This window comes from Schistocerca cancellata, chromosome 9 (genome assembly GCF_023864275.1).
Source record: "Schistocerca cancellata isolate TAMUIC-IGC-003103 chromosome 9, iqSchCanc2.1, whole genome shotgun sequence".
Classification (NCBI taxonomy): domain Eukaryota; kingdom Metazoa; phylum Arthropoda; class Insecta; order Orthoptera; family Acrididae; genus Schistocerca; species Schistocerca cancellata.
In genome coordinates this window covers 484484773-484504227 of record NC_064634.1, presented here as the reverse complement: position 1 = coordinate 484504227, position 19455 = coordinate 484484773, and the positions used below count along the sequence as shown (strand labels likewise).

The window sequence follows — 19455 nt, the reverse complement described above, 5'->3', positions numbered from 1 at the left end:
TGATCATTCTGATAGAATAAGGAAGTGTAAAAATGTTGGTCTTTATCTTGATGAAACAAACTCGAAAATTATGAATTTCCTGCACTAGTCAATCATATTCCAGGATTAGAGTATATAATTAATGTATCTATTAATATTTATTCATTTGTTGATGAAGTTGAAAATTATCAAATGTATTCATTAAAAATTAAAAATGTGAAAAAGAAAAACATGTAAATCTACTTTAGTTTAAGAAAAATGGTATTTCACATTAATGTTATACAAAAAAGTTATTTAGACTTCTATCAAGTCAAATGACTAAACATATTGAAGTAAAACTTATTTGTGATTTATGTTTACTATATTTTAGTATACAGAAAAATTAGATAATCATACAATCTGTTTAATTAATAAACCATTAAAATTGAGTAGCCAGGTGAAGGAGAATATGTGTATTTTAAAAATTATCAATTTACACAAAAGTTCCATTCGTTATTTATGCTGATTCTGAAAGTTTACTTTCAAAAATGGATCATTGTGGACCAAATCCAGAAACACTATATACTATGAAATATCAAATACATCAACCAAGTAAATTTTGTTATATAACTTATAAAGATCCTGATGTTTATAGAAGACCAAATTGTAATACAAAATTTATAGAATGTCGAAAACAAGAAGTTGAAAAAAATGGAAGAATATATTCTGAAATTGAAGAAATGAAACCACTTACAAATGAAGAAAATAAAACATATAATAAATCTAAATATTTTACATTTTGCATGTATATGGTTATGCTATGAACCAATATTTACCATATGGTGGATTTATGGGATGAACCAAATAATTTTAAAATAAATAAATGAAATTTCGAACACTAGTCAAGATGGATATATATTTGAAGTAGATCTATAATATCCAAAAGAATTACATGATTTACACAAAGATGAATCAAAATTTGTTCCAGGTACAAACGAAAGTAAATTAATTACTACTTTATATAAAAAGTGTAATTATCTACTACATAATAGAAATCTTAAACAATATTTATCTTTAGGAATGCAACTTACAAAAATACATAAGGTTTTAAAATGTAAACCATCTGATTGCTTCAAGAAGTATATAGGTCTAAACACAGGGTTAAGGACTAAAGCTACAAACGATTTTGAAATAGATTTCTATAAATTAAGGAATAATTCTGTATTTGGTAAAACAATGGAAAATATAAGAAATAGACAAGACATAAAATTTGCTTCACAAAGAACTATATTTAATGAAAATCTTGCTGCTATCAATATGAATAAAACTAAACTAATATTTAATGTTTAATAAACCTAAGTGTACTTGATATTACTAAAGAATTAATGTATGATTTTCACTATACTGTTATGAAACCTAAATATGGAAAAAATATTGAATTATGTTATCACAATATCGATTGTTATAGTTAGCACTTTAAAACAGAACATTTCTATGAAGATATGAAATCAATGGTTGATTACTTTGACACAAGTGATTATCCAATAGATAATATGTATGGTGTTCCACAAGTAAACAAGAAAGTTGTTGGTAAGATGAAAGATGAATGTAATGGAAGAATTTTGTGGTTTAAGAGCAAATATGTATGCTTATAAAGTTGGCGATAAAATAGAGAAAAATCTAAAGGAATTAAAAAATGTGTCATTAAAAACAAAATAAGTTTAGGAGATTATAAAAATTGTTTGTTTGATAATATAGAACAATATAGAAAATTTAATTTAATTAAAAATAAAAAACATGAAATATATACAATTCAAGTAACAAAACAACACTGAGTCCTCATGATAGTAAAAGATATATTTTAGAAAATAGAATAATTACAATACCACATGGTCGTAAGTCATTACTGAAAATCTAATAAATAATTATTATATATAAATTTGATAATTTTTTCTATATAAATGGAGACTGTAATCAAAAAGCTCAAAAGAGATTAAAGAAATAACTGAACTAGAGATAAATGTTTCATATAATATTACTGACTGTGAATATTTAAATACTAGATATGGAGAAAAAATTTGTATGGAGCTTAATAATGATTTTAAAGTTATTTAACCACATAGATACTACAAATTAATTTATCATTGGGAACATGAAATAATTAGAAAAGGGCAAATGAAACTGAAATATAAAGCAATGAAAAAACTTAAAAATAGCAATAATGATATAGAGTTCACAATGTAAAATTTACTTTTCTTAACTAATACATTTATTTATGCTCACAAACAAATTCTAAAAATAATGTACTTTGTTAACTAATTCATTTTATTTGTTTTATTACATTCACCTATCTGAAATGTGTATAAAATAAATGATTTTTTATTATAGCTATTATTATATTATTTTGTTATTATTAGGTAAAAGGGAATGTAGGGTGTTTTGGTATATTCTGGATCACTAGATCAATCTGATGGAAAATAAAAAATAAGAGTGTTAACGAGTAATTTTTATTTTTTATAAGATTGATCTATTGGCCTAGAACATACAAAAACATCCGACTTTCAGGCATGATGCGGGATTTTTCCGATCATTTCGTTGTTTATGATGTTACATCTTTCTTATGTCCTAAAATGATACACTTGTAGTTGCATTCAGCAGCATATGTGGATTCTGTGAGTGAAATATGTTGCATATAGAGTTAATATAAAAAATATAAAAACAGTAAAACATCATGCACAATGCAGCAGTTTTTCATTCATCTAAGTGTTTATGATGTTATATCTCCTGAACTATGTGTGATAGTATAGTGCACTTTTGTAGGTGCATTTAGTGGCACATCTTAAATTAATTGCTAGTGGTGTTAGTAGCACAGAAGTAATACTTTTATACATCATGCATGATGCATCAGTTTTTCACACATCTCATTGTTTATGGCATCATATCTCCTTAATTATGATAGGTAGATGGACCTTACACCCATAGCGATTGTTACTTGTCAGTAAGGAATATGCATAGTAAGTGTTGTTCAGACCAGTCCAGTGGTATAGGAGGAGATGTGAAACCACATACAAACACACACACACACACACACACACACACACACACACACACACACACACACACACACACACCCTCTCTCTCTTTCTCTCTCTCTCTCTCTCTCTCTCTCTCTCTCTCTCTCACACACACACACACACACACACACACATTTTTATAACATGAATATTAGCAGTAGTATAGCAAGACGACCTCTGTTGGACATTGCCCTTGAACATGCTATTCAACCTTGCGATGTTTTTGAATTCAAGTGCAGTTGCTAGTGCCAGTTTCCTACATGCAGTTGCACTGACGTCATAATCCAAGATTGTGACAGTACTCTCCACTCTCACCATCATTGTGTGACAAGCCATACCCTCCCTATCCCCACCCATCCTCATCTCCCAGCTCCACATTCCATCTCCTCTTTACTCTAGCCAACGTAAGTGTAGTAGTAAAACCAAACAATCAGTTAAAGTTTAGTATTTAGGGAAGAGTTCAAATGAAATCGCAATGCATTTCCAGAGAAGGCATCTTCTGCATTTTTGTACCATGTTCAAAAGTACTTATCGAAAAGAAATATGCAGTGGGTGTATTGTACAGTATTTCTATTATGTCTGACATCATTGATAAATGGAAACTAAACTGAAAAAATACTTATTGACAGAATTATATTTAATTTATACTGTTCTGAGCCTTCAGCTAAATACTAACAACAACACAAAAAAATGCTTCATGAAGTGTCTTCCAAAACTAATCAGTTGAAGACCATTCAAATTAAATACTTCTTCAGATATTTTACCATGGCAAGGAGAGCTAGTTTTGAAGACTTTAGTACACAACACAGGCTTGTAAAACACCAATAATTGTAATACAAATATCTCCAATGAAATTTAGTATAAGGTCACTGAGAGTGGACATCCCTGTCTTGTCGCCCGTCTTATGTGGATAGGCTTCTTTAATTGGCCATTAACTTTGTATTTGGAGTGTGTTCCGCAAATGCATTTTTTCAGTATTTGCAGTAATGCATCGCTAAATCCCATACTTCTCATCATTCCAAGCAAGAAATCGTGATGCACTCTGTCAAATGTGGTATCGAAATCAAGAAATGCTATGGCTGTTTCAGAGGCATGTTAGATACGTAATGCTAGTGCAGTTAGTTTCGAGCGTCTAGTCACAGTGCTGGACTGATATTGCCCAATCGCTCGCGAGAGTACAGGTTCCATCTTATTGTTCATTACGAGCATGAATAACTTGAAATCTGAATTCATTAGCGTGATTGGTCGATTATTTCACAGGATGGCATAGCGATGTTTTTTGGTATAAGCACTATTAAACATTCTGCAAACCCCAGAAGAAAGCTTTGGTTACTGCAGACATTATATTTTCAACTAATGTCGCCTGTCCAACAGCATTGTTAATGCTATGTTATGTAACATGTTACACTGAGCGATGTCACTAGTTTTCCGTTCTGTAAACAGCTCATTAAAATAGTTCACAATATAGACCTCGATAGGGGCCTGAGTGTTCTATTCATAATTCTACTGGGCCTCAAGTTTGGTAATTACCTTCTGTTTAGCTCGTTATGTCTCGAGGGTAATGTTATATACAGAGGTCGGTTCACTAGGGATGTCACTTAGATTTCGTATTCTAGCTTGGATGCCATCCAAGGATTGTCTAGTGAGTGCGATTAATTTGGTGTTCCCACGTTTTATCCGTTGTTGAAGCTATGTTCTTTCCATCTCTGTATAGGTCTCGTAGTTGTGAATATAATAATCCTGTGTATGTTGCCTCTAGTGTGATTTTTCTTTTGCAAAGTTTTTTTATACATTTTTGTAGGCTTGGTTTTGTTTGCTAGGTCCACCAAACTACGCGTCCAGTACATGCGGGTAACCGTCGGATACATTTGATCCAATTTTCTTCGACTGCCTGAGACACAGAAGCATCTTTTAACAATAAGACACTCATCTGGCACCTGCCTCTTCTCATAAATATTTTTTGTCGGTCGAGTTTCAGATATATGTGATAGGCAATGTGGTCAGAGAAGCTAGCTGGCCTTATTTTTCAACTGTCGTTATTAGCACAGAACCTCTCGAGTCTACTAGCGGTTTCGTCGCTAGCATGCACAAAACCAGATCTGTTTGGATGGAAGACTATCGAAAAGTCTTTTAGTTGAAGGCCTTCGGCAAGTATTTGTAACTCGTAGCAGAAATTGAAATTTGGGGTTTGATCCAGTTTATTCAACACACAATTAAAATCACCCTCAAGTATTGTGGTAATATGAGGTGTGATAATCAAAATAGCAATTTCGTCTTGGAAGAAAGTGCTTCTATGTCTTTGTCCGATACTTCCTAGGGGTCATAAACGTTCTCTAATGAAAATTCCTTGATAACCATTGAGAACCATCTATCAGAAGGTAAAAGTTTTTTTTATTATCAGTGGTACACCCTGCCTGAATAAAATAGATGTTCCACTTTCAGTTCCTATATTTAAAACCGTACTGTACTTTATGATATCGGTGATTCGTCCTGGATAAAGATGATGTCTGCATCCGCAGCATTCAGGTAATCTGTTATTGCTTTAATTTTAAGACCCGACTCTATTCTATTAACATTTACGATCGAAAATTTATAGTCCTGCATGATGTGAATGCAGCTAGCTAGTGAAGTTGTTTAGTCTCCCATGTCCTGAGGCCACTTCCAGGTAGTGTCTAATGCACTGGAGTCAGTCTTTCCAATTTTCCCGGCGTTCATCTCATCACTTCCACAGCCCGTGCTGAATTTCGGTCGTGCGTCCCGTCCTTGTGTCCATGTGATTTCACATCCTTTTTCAGCATTTTACGGGATCGTTGTAGTTTATCGCTTACGTCTTCTATGGGAGTTTGGTAGCGTGCCTGCCCTTTTTGTCTTTCAGATTCCTGTGGTGTGTTGTCGGTTTCCTCATCGGCAGTGGCTCTGGCCGCACGTGTCGGCGTGACACCCTGTGATGCTGCAACGGCAGTCGGCGTTGTCGTTACTCGCACTTTCTGAGACTCGTTAGCAGTGCCGGTAAGCAGTCCAGCAGACCCGCGTTCGACTCGGAAGCACACATTGAATTGCCCAGTGGTCGTACAGAAATTTCAGTTACTGCGCCACCCGGAAGCACCTCAGTACTCGCTGTTCAGGTACTTGTTTGCACTGGAGCTACCGGTAAAGGTAGTGCGGAGTGTGCGCTCTTGAAACGGGACTCTGCAATATGCTGGCATATCTTGAGCCGCTACGTAAGTTTGCTCCCTGCATGTCTGGGTGTGCGTGGATGTTTCTACGAAAGGTGTTAACTTTTGGACATTCTGATTTTAAATGATCTGTGGATCAGCATTTGGCACAGATACACGGTTGTCTGTCATATCTACTACGACTTTAAAACCCTGAATGAATACATATGACAGGATATGTTTATGTCAGCCAGTTCTAGCACTCTTTGCCCCATTACCTACATAGGAATACTTATTTCCGGTCCATTTTTCAGACGTTATTTGCAGAACGCTTCCGCAACATCCAAAGTTACTTCAGCTGGAACACTGAAAATTCTGACTGTCCTAAGACCGAGGTCTAAATAAGTGACATACACTTTGCTGACTTCTCCGTTTTTACACATAGAATCCGCAGTTCCTAGGGTACTATCTACAAAACTAGCACAAGATTCGTCATCACATATTTTCACACTGTAATGGTACTTGAATTACGTAACCATTATGGCACCTCACCTGAACCTCTCGATACCAGTAATATTCTACTGTGTTTCTGTAAAGTAGTTCACATATTTCTGAGACAACTTTCAGATTTGATTTCATTAATGTAGAGATAGTTTGATACATCGATATGTTTATGTTGCAATGATATTATTCTTGTGTATATTCTTTCTTTTGTCACTATGATCTTTGACGTACTTGTAACTCTTGATTTTTGGGTGCATAAGCAATTATTAGTTAGTTAGAGAGTCGACCTTGAGAAAGTCAAGTCTTGGATGTCATGTTGAAAAGACGCATATTGTAGTCAGCTTATAAAATGTGGACTTTAACAGTGAGGAAGATGTTTTCAAGTATGTTTTGTATTGTGAAGTGATGTTTTGTGTGTTACGTGATATTGCAACAAAAGCAATAAAAAGGAAGTGTAACTTAAATTCGCAGTGCTGATTATTTTTTTACATCACCATTGTCCTAACTTTGAAAGGTTTAATATTCAAGAATGGTTTGTGAAGCGCATCTACAAAACTTTTGAATATAGCAGAATAAAACCTAGGCCTCTTTGCATCCGAGCTTGGAATCATCACCACCTACATTTTCGACGATTCAGCCATGATTTTACAACGAGACCAGCGTGGAAACACGAAAAGATTAGTGCCTAGTTTATTCATTATTACATGAAATGACTTTATTAACTGTGCTCTAATGGCACCTGCCACATAACAACTTTGTTGTTGCCCGAAAATGCAGTATTTAGCAGCGTGAGCAATACCACAATCATTATTAAATTTTGACCTTTCTTGTAGTAGGGTTGTTAGAACACATATGGCGTTTGCTACAAATAGCATTTCAATGTGTCGTAAACCTATCCTGTCCTGAAACCTCTCATCTAATTCGGATACTTTTGAACGTTCAAAGTCGTACGGGAATGCAAACTTCAAGATGCATTTGCGACTATTGGATTCCATGGTCTTATGAATCACTGTACTCGGAATAACAGTTCCGCTGTGCTGCGAACTCTAAGGCGCTGCAGTCATGGACTGTGTGGCTGGTCCCAGCGGAGGTTCGAGTCCTCCCTCGGACATGGGTGTGTGTGTTTGTCCTTAGGATAATTTAGGTCAAGTAGTGTGTAAGCTTAGAAACTGATCACCTTAGCAGTTAAGTCCCATAAGATTTCCACACATGATTTTTTTTTTTTTTTTTTTTTTTGGTGCTGCGAACTCTGCGGGTGAGCGCGCGTCTTTCCCCGCCACGTCTGCCTTCGACGGAACTGGATTCACAATCAGCCATTGAAACAGATGTGAAACGCTCGTCGCCGTTCAATCGCTTACACGTCCTCGAATAATGATTTTTCATAAGAAATCATACCGTAAGTTAAATTGCAATGAATGTCGCCGTATACTGTGTCCTAACTATTGTATTTCTTCTATTCCATCCGGCCTGTGTGGCCGAGCGGTTCTATGAGCTTCAGTCTGGAACCGCGCGACTGCTACGGTCGCAGGTCAGAATCCTGCCATGGGCATGGATGTGTGTGATGTCTTTAGGTTAGTTAGGTGTTAGTAGTTCTAAGTTCTAGGGGGCTGATGACCTCAGATGTTGAGTTCCATAGTGCTCACAGACATTCGTACCATTTTTCTCTTCTATTCCAAGGTGAAAACACTCATCTGAAGCTCCAGAAACCGTTAGAGTTGTGAACACTGCACTTCTGAACTTTGCCATGCGTAATGCTTTTTTCTTGAATTCTAAATTATGAATATATTTATTTAATTCAATGTCCTGGTGGGTTGCTGTGCCATCATCAGAACCAGATTAGTGCTTGTCGTTTACGTGATATTTTCACAGATCTTCACTCCCTAGATTCGCATCCTACCGGGACCTTGCGGCCGCTGTGACCGCCCCCGAGTGCCTCTCCGACACCGCCTGTGGAGCCGACGGAGCTGCATGCAACGCCTCCGCCACCGCCTGCCGCAGTCGTCGACGTCGCTGCCCTCTCCGACTTTCGTCAGAGCTGCTCAGGACAAGGGCGGGCGCCTTTTCGTGGCTTTTTCCGACGTACGCTGCCCTCAGACCGCAGGACGGATAACGTGGCGTGGCCGGGACTTCGGCGTCAGTCCCGGTCGTGGCTCCCGGCTCCTCTCGACACCCAGCTTCGTGCCATCCCCCCTCCGCACTGCCCACCATTGTCGTAAACTCGTTCCCAAGACGACAACGATGTGGCATTTCGAGAGCGGGAGGGGGGGGGGAGAGAGGAAGAGGAATGTGAAAAGCGTCGACTGCACACCGAACAGCGCAGTGCCCTGGGATGGCATCACCAAGGCTGTCACCCGCGCGCCATTGGAAAGAGCAGGTAGCGGCACACCTCCAGGAAGACAATGATCAGCACCCCTAGTCAACGCCCAGTTTGGTACCCGACTGAGCATCACTAGTGAGTTACAGGAAGCCGATACTTACACTGTGTACTGCGAGTAGTAATAGATTGCCAATGTAATTGCATGTAGCAGGCACACAAAGCACAGGAAATTAAGTACCGTCTCTTCCCTTACTAGAAGTAAAGATTTTTCGTTAATTACAAAGTGTTTTGTACAGATGATTTTGGGCTCCTGTCACTGACCATCGCAAATTCTCTCCTTTTTTCTTTGGGTCAGTGCTGAAAAGTAGTGCAAGAATGGTGAGTACTTACAGGAAATACGCACTTAATCAAAATGATGTTTATCTTTATTGCATTCTGTTTTGTAAAAAAATATAGTTTCCATATCGCCATTGACATACTGTGTTGAATACATTAATCATTTTGATTCTTTTCTGTTTTTTAATCATATCAGTTCGGTCCCTCCTTAGATCATTAATTTCTCAACTCTACCTTCGATAACCATAAAATTTGAGGAAATGAATAAATATTTGTGCCTCATCTGGAACGTGAACGCAGGTCTCCTGCTTTCTAGGCAGACGTGCTAACCATTACACCACCAAAGCAAAGTAGCAGACACGGTTGAACCAACAACCCTAGTCCAGTGCTCTCGCTAACAAAAACTTCAATTCAACCCTTCAGCCTATTTTCCCCTTCTTTAATCGTCAGTATTGCTGACGCTCTCCAGTAGTGGATTTCTCCATTATGTAAAAAGCTAGAGTGCTATTTCATAACTGCAGAACCTTCACAGTAGTGACGCTTTAACAAAGGGGAAACAAGCTGAAGGTGTGAAGCGAATTTTGTGTTAGGCAGAGCATTGGACTAGCGTGGTCACTGCGGTTGCCTGAGCTTTACCGCTACAGTGCATAACAGTTAGCACACGTGTCCTGGCTGTGGAACAAATTTTAATTCGTTTCTTCAGCTTCTATCATTCTATGGTAGTACGTTATACGATTAAATAAGAAATTTTAATAGCTAGTTCCAAGGCATTTCATTACAAAATTCTTCCGAATGGGTACTTTTGCATGTTAGAGCTGGCACTAAAGGTTCAGGCCAGCGGTTCATATAGTTTATATAGTTTACAAATGGTGCTGTTCTACGCAGTCCCTTGCGATATCAGTGCCGCAAAAGGAGATCAAACAGCAGAATTTATACATCGCTGCCTGGAAGGGAGACCTAAATAAATGGGTTTGTTACAAAGTGATGCAGACTCCCACTCACCAATGGACGGCCTGGCAATGACGATAGGCAGCCGGTCGGAGTACCTCGCCACCAGCTCCTCTGTCAGGTTCTTCGTCAAGGCGTATGTGTTCGGTAGATTTCCCAGCAACCTGCCACAACATGTAGTTACATTCAGAAATGTCCACATTACCCCACACCCATCCAGCTTGTGACATACACTTACGAGTAAAAACATTATATCACCTGCTTGATAGCCTGTTGGTCTACATATAGAAAACAGTACGTCAGTGATTCTCCATTACCTCTATTCGACAAGTCCTTTATAGGTTTTTCTGAGCTGTGTAGCTACAGACGTGCATGCACAGGTTTCATGTAAATTATGGACTAGTTGTTAGTGGGTTTACAGCAGGCATGACCCATGGTCCTCATCCATATACTTAAGTTCGAAAGGCCCTCTCCTCTCGTGATGTGCCAACAACGCCCCTGTCGCATGAATCAAAACCGCAGCGTCTGTGACATTAATGTTTGAAGTGTAAGGCACCCCCTGTCACCACATGGCACACCAGCAAATTATGTCTCAAAAGACGCGTTTTTGAGCGTACATTGATTTTATGTTCACCCCATCTTCAGATCTTTAGATTTATTTACTGGTTGTGAACACAATTTCTTCACTTACGACGGTTTACAATTGCTGTCTTAAATTCGGTTGCAAAATCCTGCAATGTCATTAGTAAAGAATTAATGTTCACAGAAAGTAAGTAAATGTAAGCATGTGATACGTCATCACAGAAAAATAAGCACATGCAACTGATTGCAGCTATTTCTTTATACATTCCGTTCAGTTTCAGCAGTTGCAATGTTCTAAGGCGTCCACAAAGAGCAAGAGCTATTTACTAATCTTAATACAAGAAATAACAGAAAAACAGAATATGTTAATGAGATAGGCAATCTCAGTGAAGTAGCCATTAGGAGTAAATTTGCAATATTTGGACACAGTCACTATCAACAATCAAAAATATTTGTTCAAAAATACGTTTGATGACTGACTTATATGCATAGGTTTTCTCTGTATCTCCAGGTAAATTAAGCGGACATTTCTTCGTTCTTTTTAAAAAATCACTTGAAGTCCATATACATCAGCTGTGTTACACTTAAGTCTGAGAAAATGCGAAGAACACAATGGCGAAATATCAGAATGATAATACTCGCCCTCATACGTTCACTACACACTGGAAACTGTGAGAGTATTTTGGTTGACATTAATACCGTTGGTCAATATTTCTGGTATTGACAGTACGACAGTACTCGCCCTGTGAGGGTCCTGTAAGGTCTGGTTGACGTTTCTACCATTCTGGATGGTAAACACGAGCACTATGTTGTTAGCACGACAAACGGCTCAACCTCATGAAAGCAAAAGTCACTAAAACATCTGTGCTCTGTACGACGATTAATAAAGCAGCACTAAAGGCCCCTCGTACCTGGGTAGTGTGATACCATTGATACGTCGCCAGTTGGCGGTGCTAACTCCCGTTGAAATTTTATACTATGTCCTCCTGTTCCATGTTCAGCTGAATATCTGGTGAGGTGATATGTTGTGTTGGTTTGAAGCTAACGGGAAAAATCGATTTTGTGAAAAACCGATGTAAGGAAAGGTCAAATGGTTCAAATGGCTCTGAGCACTATGGGACTTAACATCTGAGGTTATCAGTCTCCTAGAACTTAGAACTACTTAAACCTAACTAAGACATCACACACATCCATGCCCGAGGCAGGATTCAAACTTGCGACCGTAGCTGTCGCGTGGTTCCAGACTGAAGCGCCTAGAACTTCAAGGGAAGGTCAGCTTCATTGTATCATTAAATTGGATTTATTAGGAAGAACTATTATTTATAGATACTATTTTAGTTACCTGCATCGTTAACTTAAGTCTTCGCTATGTTTCGAGATTTTAGAATGTGTTAGACGTATTGTAGCCATCTCCTTCTAGCCTGGGAGCGTCTGGGGCAAGATGGTCCCTCTTCAAGGAGACCGGTTTGCTCCAGACGTATTCAAATACACTCCTGGAAATTGAAATAAGAACACCGTGAATTCATTGTCCCAGGAAGGGGAAACTTTATTGACACATTCCTGGGGTCAGATACATCACATGATCACACTGACAGAACCACAGGCACATAGACACAGGCAACAGAGCATGCACAATGTCAGCACTAGTACAGTGTATATCCACCTTTCGCAGCAATGCAGGCTGCTATTCTCCCATGGAGACGATCGTAGAGATGCTGGATGTAGTCCTGTGGAACGGCTTGCCATGCCATTTCCACCTGGCGCCTCAGTTGGATCAGCGTTCGTGCTGGACGTGCAGACCACGTGAGACGACGCTTCATCCAGTCCCAAACATGCTCAATGGGGGACAGATCCGGAGATCTTGCTGGCCAGGGTAGTTGACTTACACCTTCTAGAGCACGTTGGGTGGCACGGGATACATGCGGACGTGCATTGTCCTGTTGGAACAGCAAGTTCCCTTGCCGGTCTAGGAATGGTAGAACGATGGGTTCGATGACGGTTTGGATGTACCGTGCACTATTCAGTGTCCCCTCGACGATCACCAGTGGTGTACGGCCAGTGTATGAGATCGCTCCCCACACCATGATGCCGGGTGTTGGCCCTGTGTGCCTCGGTCGTATGCAGTCCTGATTGTGGCGTTCACCTGCACGGCGCCAAACACGCATACGACCATCATTGGCACCAAGGCAGAAGCGACTCTCATCGCTGAAGACGACACGTCTCCATTCGTCCCTCCATTCACGCCTGTCGCGACACCACTGGAGGCGGGCTGCACGATGTTGGGGCGTGAGCGGAAGACGGCCTAACGGTGTGCGGGACCGTAGCCCAGCTTCATGGAGACGGTTGCGAATGGTTCTCGCCGATACCCCAGGAGCAACAGTGTCCCTAATTTGCTGGGAAGTGGCGGTGCGGTCCCCTACGGCACTGCGTAGGATCCTACGGTCTTGGCGTGCATCCGTGCGTCGTTGCGGTCCGGTCCCAGGTCGACGGGCACGTGCACCTTCCGCCGACCACTGGCGACAACATCGATGTACTGTGGAGACCTCACGCCCCACGTGTTGAGCAATTCGGCGGTGCGTCCACCCGGCCTCCCGCATGCCCACTATACGCCCTCGCTCAAAGTCCGTCAACTGCACATACGGTTCACGTCCACGCTGTCGCGGCATGCTACCAGTGTTAAAGACTGCGATGGAGCTCCGTATGCCACGGCAAACTGGCTGACACTGACGGCGGCGGTGCACAAATGTTGCGCAGCTAGCGCCATTCGACGGCCAACACCGCGGTTCTTGGTGTGTCCGCTGTGCCGTGCGTGTGATCATTGCTTGTACAGCCCTCTCGCAGTGTCCGGAGCAAGTATGGTGGGTCTGACACACCGGTGTCAATGTGTTCTTTTTTCCATTTCCAGGAGTGTATATAACTCGAGTTTTCTCTAGCACATAACTCGTAAACGGCTAGAAATCGACCTCACAAGACTCCAGAACAATGCTGGAATCCAGAAAAAGACGGGCAGGCTATTCAGACAGCAAGAAGTGGCGAAATGGACTGGAAGAAAGGAAGTAAAATATTCAGTATTCCCAGAATGACATTGAAAAGACGAGTCGACAACTTAAATCAAGAAGCAACCAAAAATAAAAATGTCTTCCGTTCAAAAAGACCTGTTTTCACCCCTGAACAGGAGAAGGAACTAAAATACTGTATTATGAAATTGGGAACAATATTCTTTGGCTTGACAGTAAGAGATGTCTGAAGTCTTTCTTTCCAACCAGCTGAGAAAAACAAAATTAAATATTCCTTCAACAGAGACTCACGTCTTGCTGGAGGAGATTAATTCGCCGGAATCAAGAGTCGTCAGTCAGGACCGACGCTGAGGTCGCCAGAAGTGGCATCTTTCGCTGGAGCTTACACCTTTAACAAGACTAATGTAGGTATATTTTTCTCCGTATTGAAAGCCTCCTTGGATCAAAAATAGTTTCCGAAACACCGAATTCTTATCGTCGATGAGTCTGGCGTACTACTGTTCAAACAAAATCGAGTAAGGTGTTCGCCTTGAGCGACAAAAGAAGCAAGTAGGGACCAAGACGAGATTCCTCGTGGCCAATGCTAGTCTGCTTTTAATGTTCTCATTGTTCTGTACGTCATTGGTTATTTTATCAACTATTTATTAGTATTCCTTATCTTGATCTCCTCGTGACCGTCAATCCTGATGTTAATTGACTCGATGTTCTCATTTTTGCTACTTCTCATCACTTTCATCTTTCTTCTATTTATTATCAATCCATATTCTGTACTCATTAGACCGTTCATTCCATTCAGCAGATCCTGTAAGTCTTCATGACTTTCACTCAGGGCAGCAATGTCATCAGCGAATTGTATCATTCATATCCTTTCCTCTTGAATTTCAACTCCACTCCTTAATCTTTCTTTTCTTACTGCATTAAGTCTTTAACGTAAGACTATACCTCATAATAAGTAAATTACTACAACATTATAAATATTTGTTTTGTGTCAATAATTATATGAAATACGAAAAAATATTTTTTTCTCCTGGAAGCCCTCAGATAAGAAGCCTATAACTGTAACTGGATTACCGAGTTAGCTGTTGAGTGGTATACGTGTCTGTCGACGAATGAGATCATATCAGATGCAGCTCAAGCTGGTATTCAATAACCACAAGGAAGGAAACTAGCGGTGTGTTACCCTGGCGACGGGAAAACTTGCATCTGCATGGCCACACGTGGATTTGAACCTAGATCCTGCACAACGCAACTCCAATGCGTTGACCATAGCGCCTCCTCACAACCACCATCAGATTTCACGTTAGCATGGTGACACTTAAATAAGGGTAAGAACTGCTGATAGGCTACACACAGGAGAATTAACCGAGCGAGGTGGCACACCGTTAGCACACTGGACTTGAATTCGGTAGGACGACGGTTCAAACCCGAGTCCGGACATTCCGAATTGAGGTTTCCCGTGGTTTCCCTAAATCGCATCAGGAAAATGCCGCGATGGTTCCTTTGAAAGGGCACGACCGGCTTCCGACACCATCCTCCTCTAATCCGATACCACCGATGATGTTTCTATTTGGTCCCCTCCCCCCAAATCAACCAACCAAACATAGTCAACTCTTCCCCTACCTTCAACGAAGCCAGTGGCAGCTCAGCTCCTGGCCACATAACATCGCGCCTCAAAGTAGCTACACAGTGCTCAGATGGTACTGTTGGAAACGATGTGGAAAATGATTATCTCTTCCTTCTTGTCAACAGCGCCTCCCTCAAGGAAACCACTCCATCTGCAAATACAAAAACCTCTGCAGCACAAAATCCAGCTGGCTGGGCGACGTTCCCAGACAAGCTTGTGCAAGAACTCGTCACTCACCCTACTAGCAGCTAAGACTTTATGGACAACCACAACACAAAGATAATTGATCTGCACTTTGCTCAAAGTGTGTGATGCATATGTAGCATTCATCATAGCTACGGAGCGTGAAGACAGGATTTCACACAATGTTCTTCAACTGAACAAGGGGAAAAGAAGGATATACAAGTGCTATAGACTGTCTGCATCTCTCACTCTGAAAGGGAAGTGGAGTTGCCTAGACAGTCGAATTAAGGCCTCTCTTACTCATTCGAGAGCCGAAATAGGGGCTCAGAATTGCAGCTCCTAAGCCCCAAGGAGCTCCTCAAGGTCATTGTGGAAATAAGTAAGATGGAAACGTCGCCGCAAATGACACAGGATAAGACGATGTGTTCCTTAACGCATTAGTTAAGCTTCGCACTTCACCTAAAAGACCACTCGTTGACGACGTCCACAAAAATCCTGTAAATCAAACCATAGTGCAAGTAATTCATTCTCCTGCGGTACCAAATATGGGCGAGATAAGTCTCGTTGGCGATCAAACAAGGGAAACTTTGTACCCCTGGCGTGGAAGGCAACGAGGAGTCACACTCGAGAAACGCGTGGGGGGGGGGGGGGGCAGGCTCCACTACCTGCCCCCGCCCCCGACCAGAATAAAACACCCGGTGAGGACCGGAGAAAGTATAGTGGTGGAACATGTTAGTTTAAGTGGCATACTCGGGAACAAAGTAGTTAAGATATTAGTTGACACTGGTGCACAAGTTAGTGTATTATTTGTAGATAAGAATGACCAAAGGGTGCCACAGCCACCCCGATTTCATACCAGTGGCCTTGGTGAAGAAATAATTGTCCCTGCAGGTTCGTGTGTAGTGAATTTGAAAATAGACGAGAATAAATACATTTAAGAGATGGAAGATTGGTTCAAATGGCTCTGAGCACTATGGGACTCAACATCTTAGGTCATAAGACCCCTAGAACTTAGAACTACTTAAACCTAACTAACCTAAGGACATCACACACACCCATGCCTGAGGCAGGATTCGAACCTGCGACCGTAGCAGTCCCGCGGTTCCGGGCTGCAGCGCCAGAACCGCTAGACCACCGCGGCAGGCGAGATGGAAGAGGTGAGGTTAAAGAAAGGTGATTTTGACACCATATTAGGGAGTGACTTCTTGCGCCATTATCAGGGAATAGTGAATTATCGCACGCCAACTGTGGAGTTTGGTGAAGCAATTCATCGTTTCGGCAGTGCACCAAACCATCAAACACGAGGAAGCTGTGAAAGGCGCCGTTTACAGTCTCCCATAAAATCGCGGATGTGGGCGATAAAAACCACAGACCCTGTAAGGATAAAAGGCGGAAGTGGAAAAAATCGGAAGCAGCCGAAGAAGAAGTTCTGGTGGCTCCGCTCACAAAGAATGATGTATTAGATCATCAGTCAGTTCATGTTAAGAGAAGTATTTGCTGATCGGAAAGAAGTCAGAAAGGTTTTGCAATACCGGTGACCATAGACAACTTTGGTACGAAACATGTTGTAATACCGAAACGTACTATTGTTGCTAGTGGACAAGAGACCTTGGAAGACGTAGGAGGTGCTGAAATTCCACAAAGTAAAGATGCAAAGGGATGGAGTAGAAAGAAGTGTCCAGTCAGACAAGTGAGTTATGTCACATCGTCATTAAGGAATTAGTTGACAGAGAAGTTGAGTCATTTAAATGTCGAGGAGGAAAAGCCAGTGTTGGAGGAATTTTATTGGTTATTTGAAGAGATGCAGTTTCTACTGACCATGGATTTGTTTCAGCACGAAATTCCGTCTGGTGAAGCACGACCAATTGCGCAAACCTGTAGTCGACGATACGATTCAGCAGCAATTAGCTGCAGGAATCATTCAGCCCTCCTCAAGTTCATGGGCGTCCCCCGTGGTCGTCGTGCCAAAAAAGTCAGTAAAGGAGAGAAAGCCTATCGTCTACGTGTCGATGTGAGGGCAGTGAATCGAGTAGCTACTCCAGACACGTATCCCTTACCGCGCATTGACGAAACATTAGACCCATTAGGCAACTGCAAATATTTCACCACCCTTGATATATGCTCTTGATACCATCATCCCTGTTGCAGCCCAGGACCGACATAAAATTGCTTTTGTTGTACCTGCAAGAATTTGTAATAATGCCCTTTGGTTTGAGGAATGCACCCGTCAATTTTCACAGATTTCCAGATTTGTTGCTGCGCAGAATGAAACCCACAACATGCTTGTTATATTTAGATAACATTATTATTTTTTCTAATACCATCAAAGAACACGCAGAAAGCTGAGGGATGTTTTGGAAAGGTTGAAAAGAGCTCACTTGAGCGTGAAACTGGAAAAGTGTGCCTTTGCCCAATCGCAGGTACAATATTTGGGACATATAATAAACGCAGAAGGTGTCAAAGCAGATCCCTGACCACAGCAGTAAAGGAATTTCCAACACCAACAAACATCAAAGAATTACAGTCATTTTTTAGGTCTTTCCAATTATTACAGACGTTTTGTGAACGATTATGCTACCATTGCTAAGGACCTAACAAAATTACTTAAAAAAGTAGTTAGTTTTACCTGGACCAAGGAATGTGATGAAGCAATGCAACAAATGCAACATGTTTTATCTAGAGCACCTGTACTAGCATACCCCGATTTTGAAAAACTATTCATTCTGCCGGTAGATGCCTCCAATTATGCTGTAGGAGCTATTCTGTCACAAGAAATCGATGGAGAAGAACGACCAATTGGTTATGCGTCTCGACATCTTAACAAAGCAGAATTGAATCACAGTACAACTGAGGAGGAACTCTTAGCTCTCATGTTTGGTGTAATCTATTTTAGATGTAACTTTTAAGGGAGAAAATTTACTGTCATCACGGATCATTCAGCATTACAGTGGATGTTAAGTTTAAAAGATACTAGTAGCAGGTTAACTCGTTGGGCTTTAAAACTGAGCGAATTTGAATACAAGGTTAAACATAAACCGGGAAAGTTGCTTCAAAATGCCAATGCGTTAAGCTGGGAAATTACAGTGGCTGTTACCGATTATTTTTCTATTGAAGAATGGAGGGAAGCACAGCGAAAAGATGTTGAACGTCAGAAGTATGAAACCTTGCCTGAATTTTCTGGTGGGGATGGAATTTTGTATCGAAAGACCCCCTTGGGTAAACGAGTGGTAATTCCAAAACAACTACGTCCCAAGATAATAGCACAATGTCATGATAGCCTGCAAGCATGTTGTAATGGTTTCCAAGCCACCAATTGCCGAATAGCTGCCCGTTATTTCTGGGAAGGCAGACGTCGAGACATGCGAAGGTATATACAAAATTGCTTGCCCTGCTTTAAGAGGTCATTGCCATCCCGAACAATTGTAGCCTTACAGCAAGTGCCAGAAGCCACTTGTCCTTTGGCTTTGGTAGCAGCAGATATCGTTGGCCCTTTCTCTTTGAGTCCACAAAATAACAGATATATATTGTCCATCATAGATCATTTTTCCAGATTCTTAATTCTCTTTCCCATGCCAGGTATGTCCTCAGAAACTGTAGCTCGTGCATTTGTCACCCACTTGGTGTTAACCTATGGGAGCACTGAAGCTGTACTTGCAGATCAAGGCATAAATTTTATGTCCACATTGTTTACAGAAGCCTGTTGATTGTTGCGAATCAAAAAGTGGAGAACAACACAGTTTCACCCAAAAGTGAACAC

The 19455-nt window shown here is 40.8% G+C and overlaps 1 protein-coding gene across 2 annotated transcripts in view; it reads right to left on the bottom strand.

Annotated features, from left to right (window-relative positions):
- Positions 1-19455, bottom strand: part of LOC126100487 (fatty acyl-CoA reductase 1-like) — a 253551-nt gene that overhangs the window by 109827 nt on the left and 124269 nt on the right. For both annotated transcript variants that reach the window (XM_049911094.1, XM_049911093.1), the window contains exon 5: positions 10347-10456. In XM_049911094.1, coding sequence (XP_049767051.1) covers positions 10347-10456 — 110 coding nt within the window. The remainder of the gene's footprint in view (positions 1-10346; positions 10457-19455) is intronic.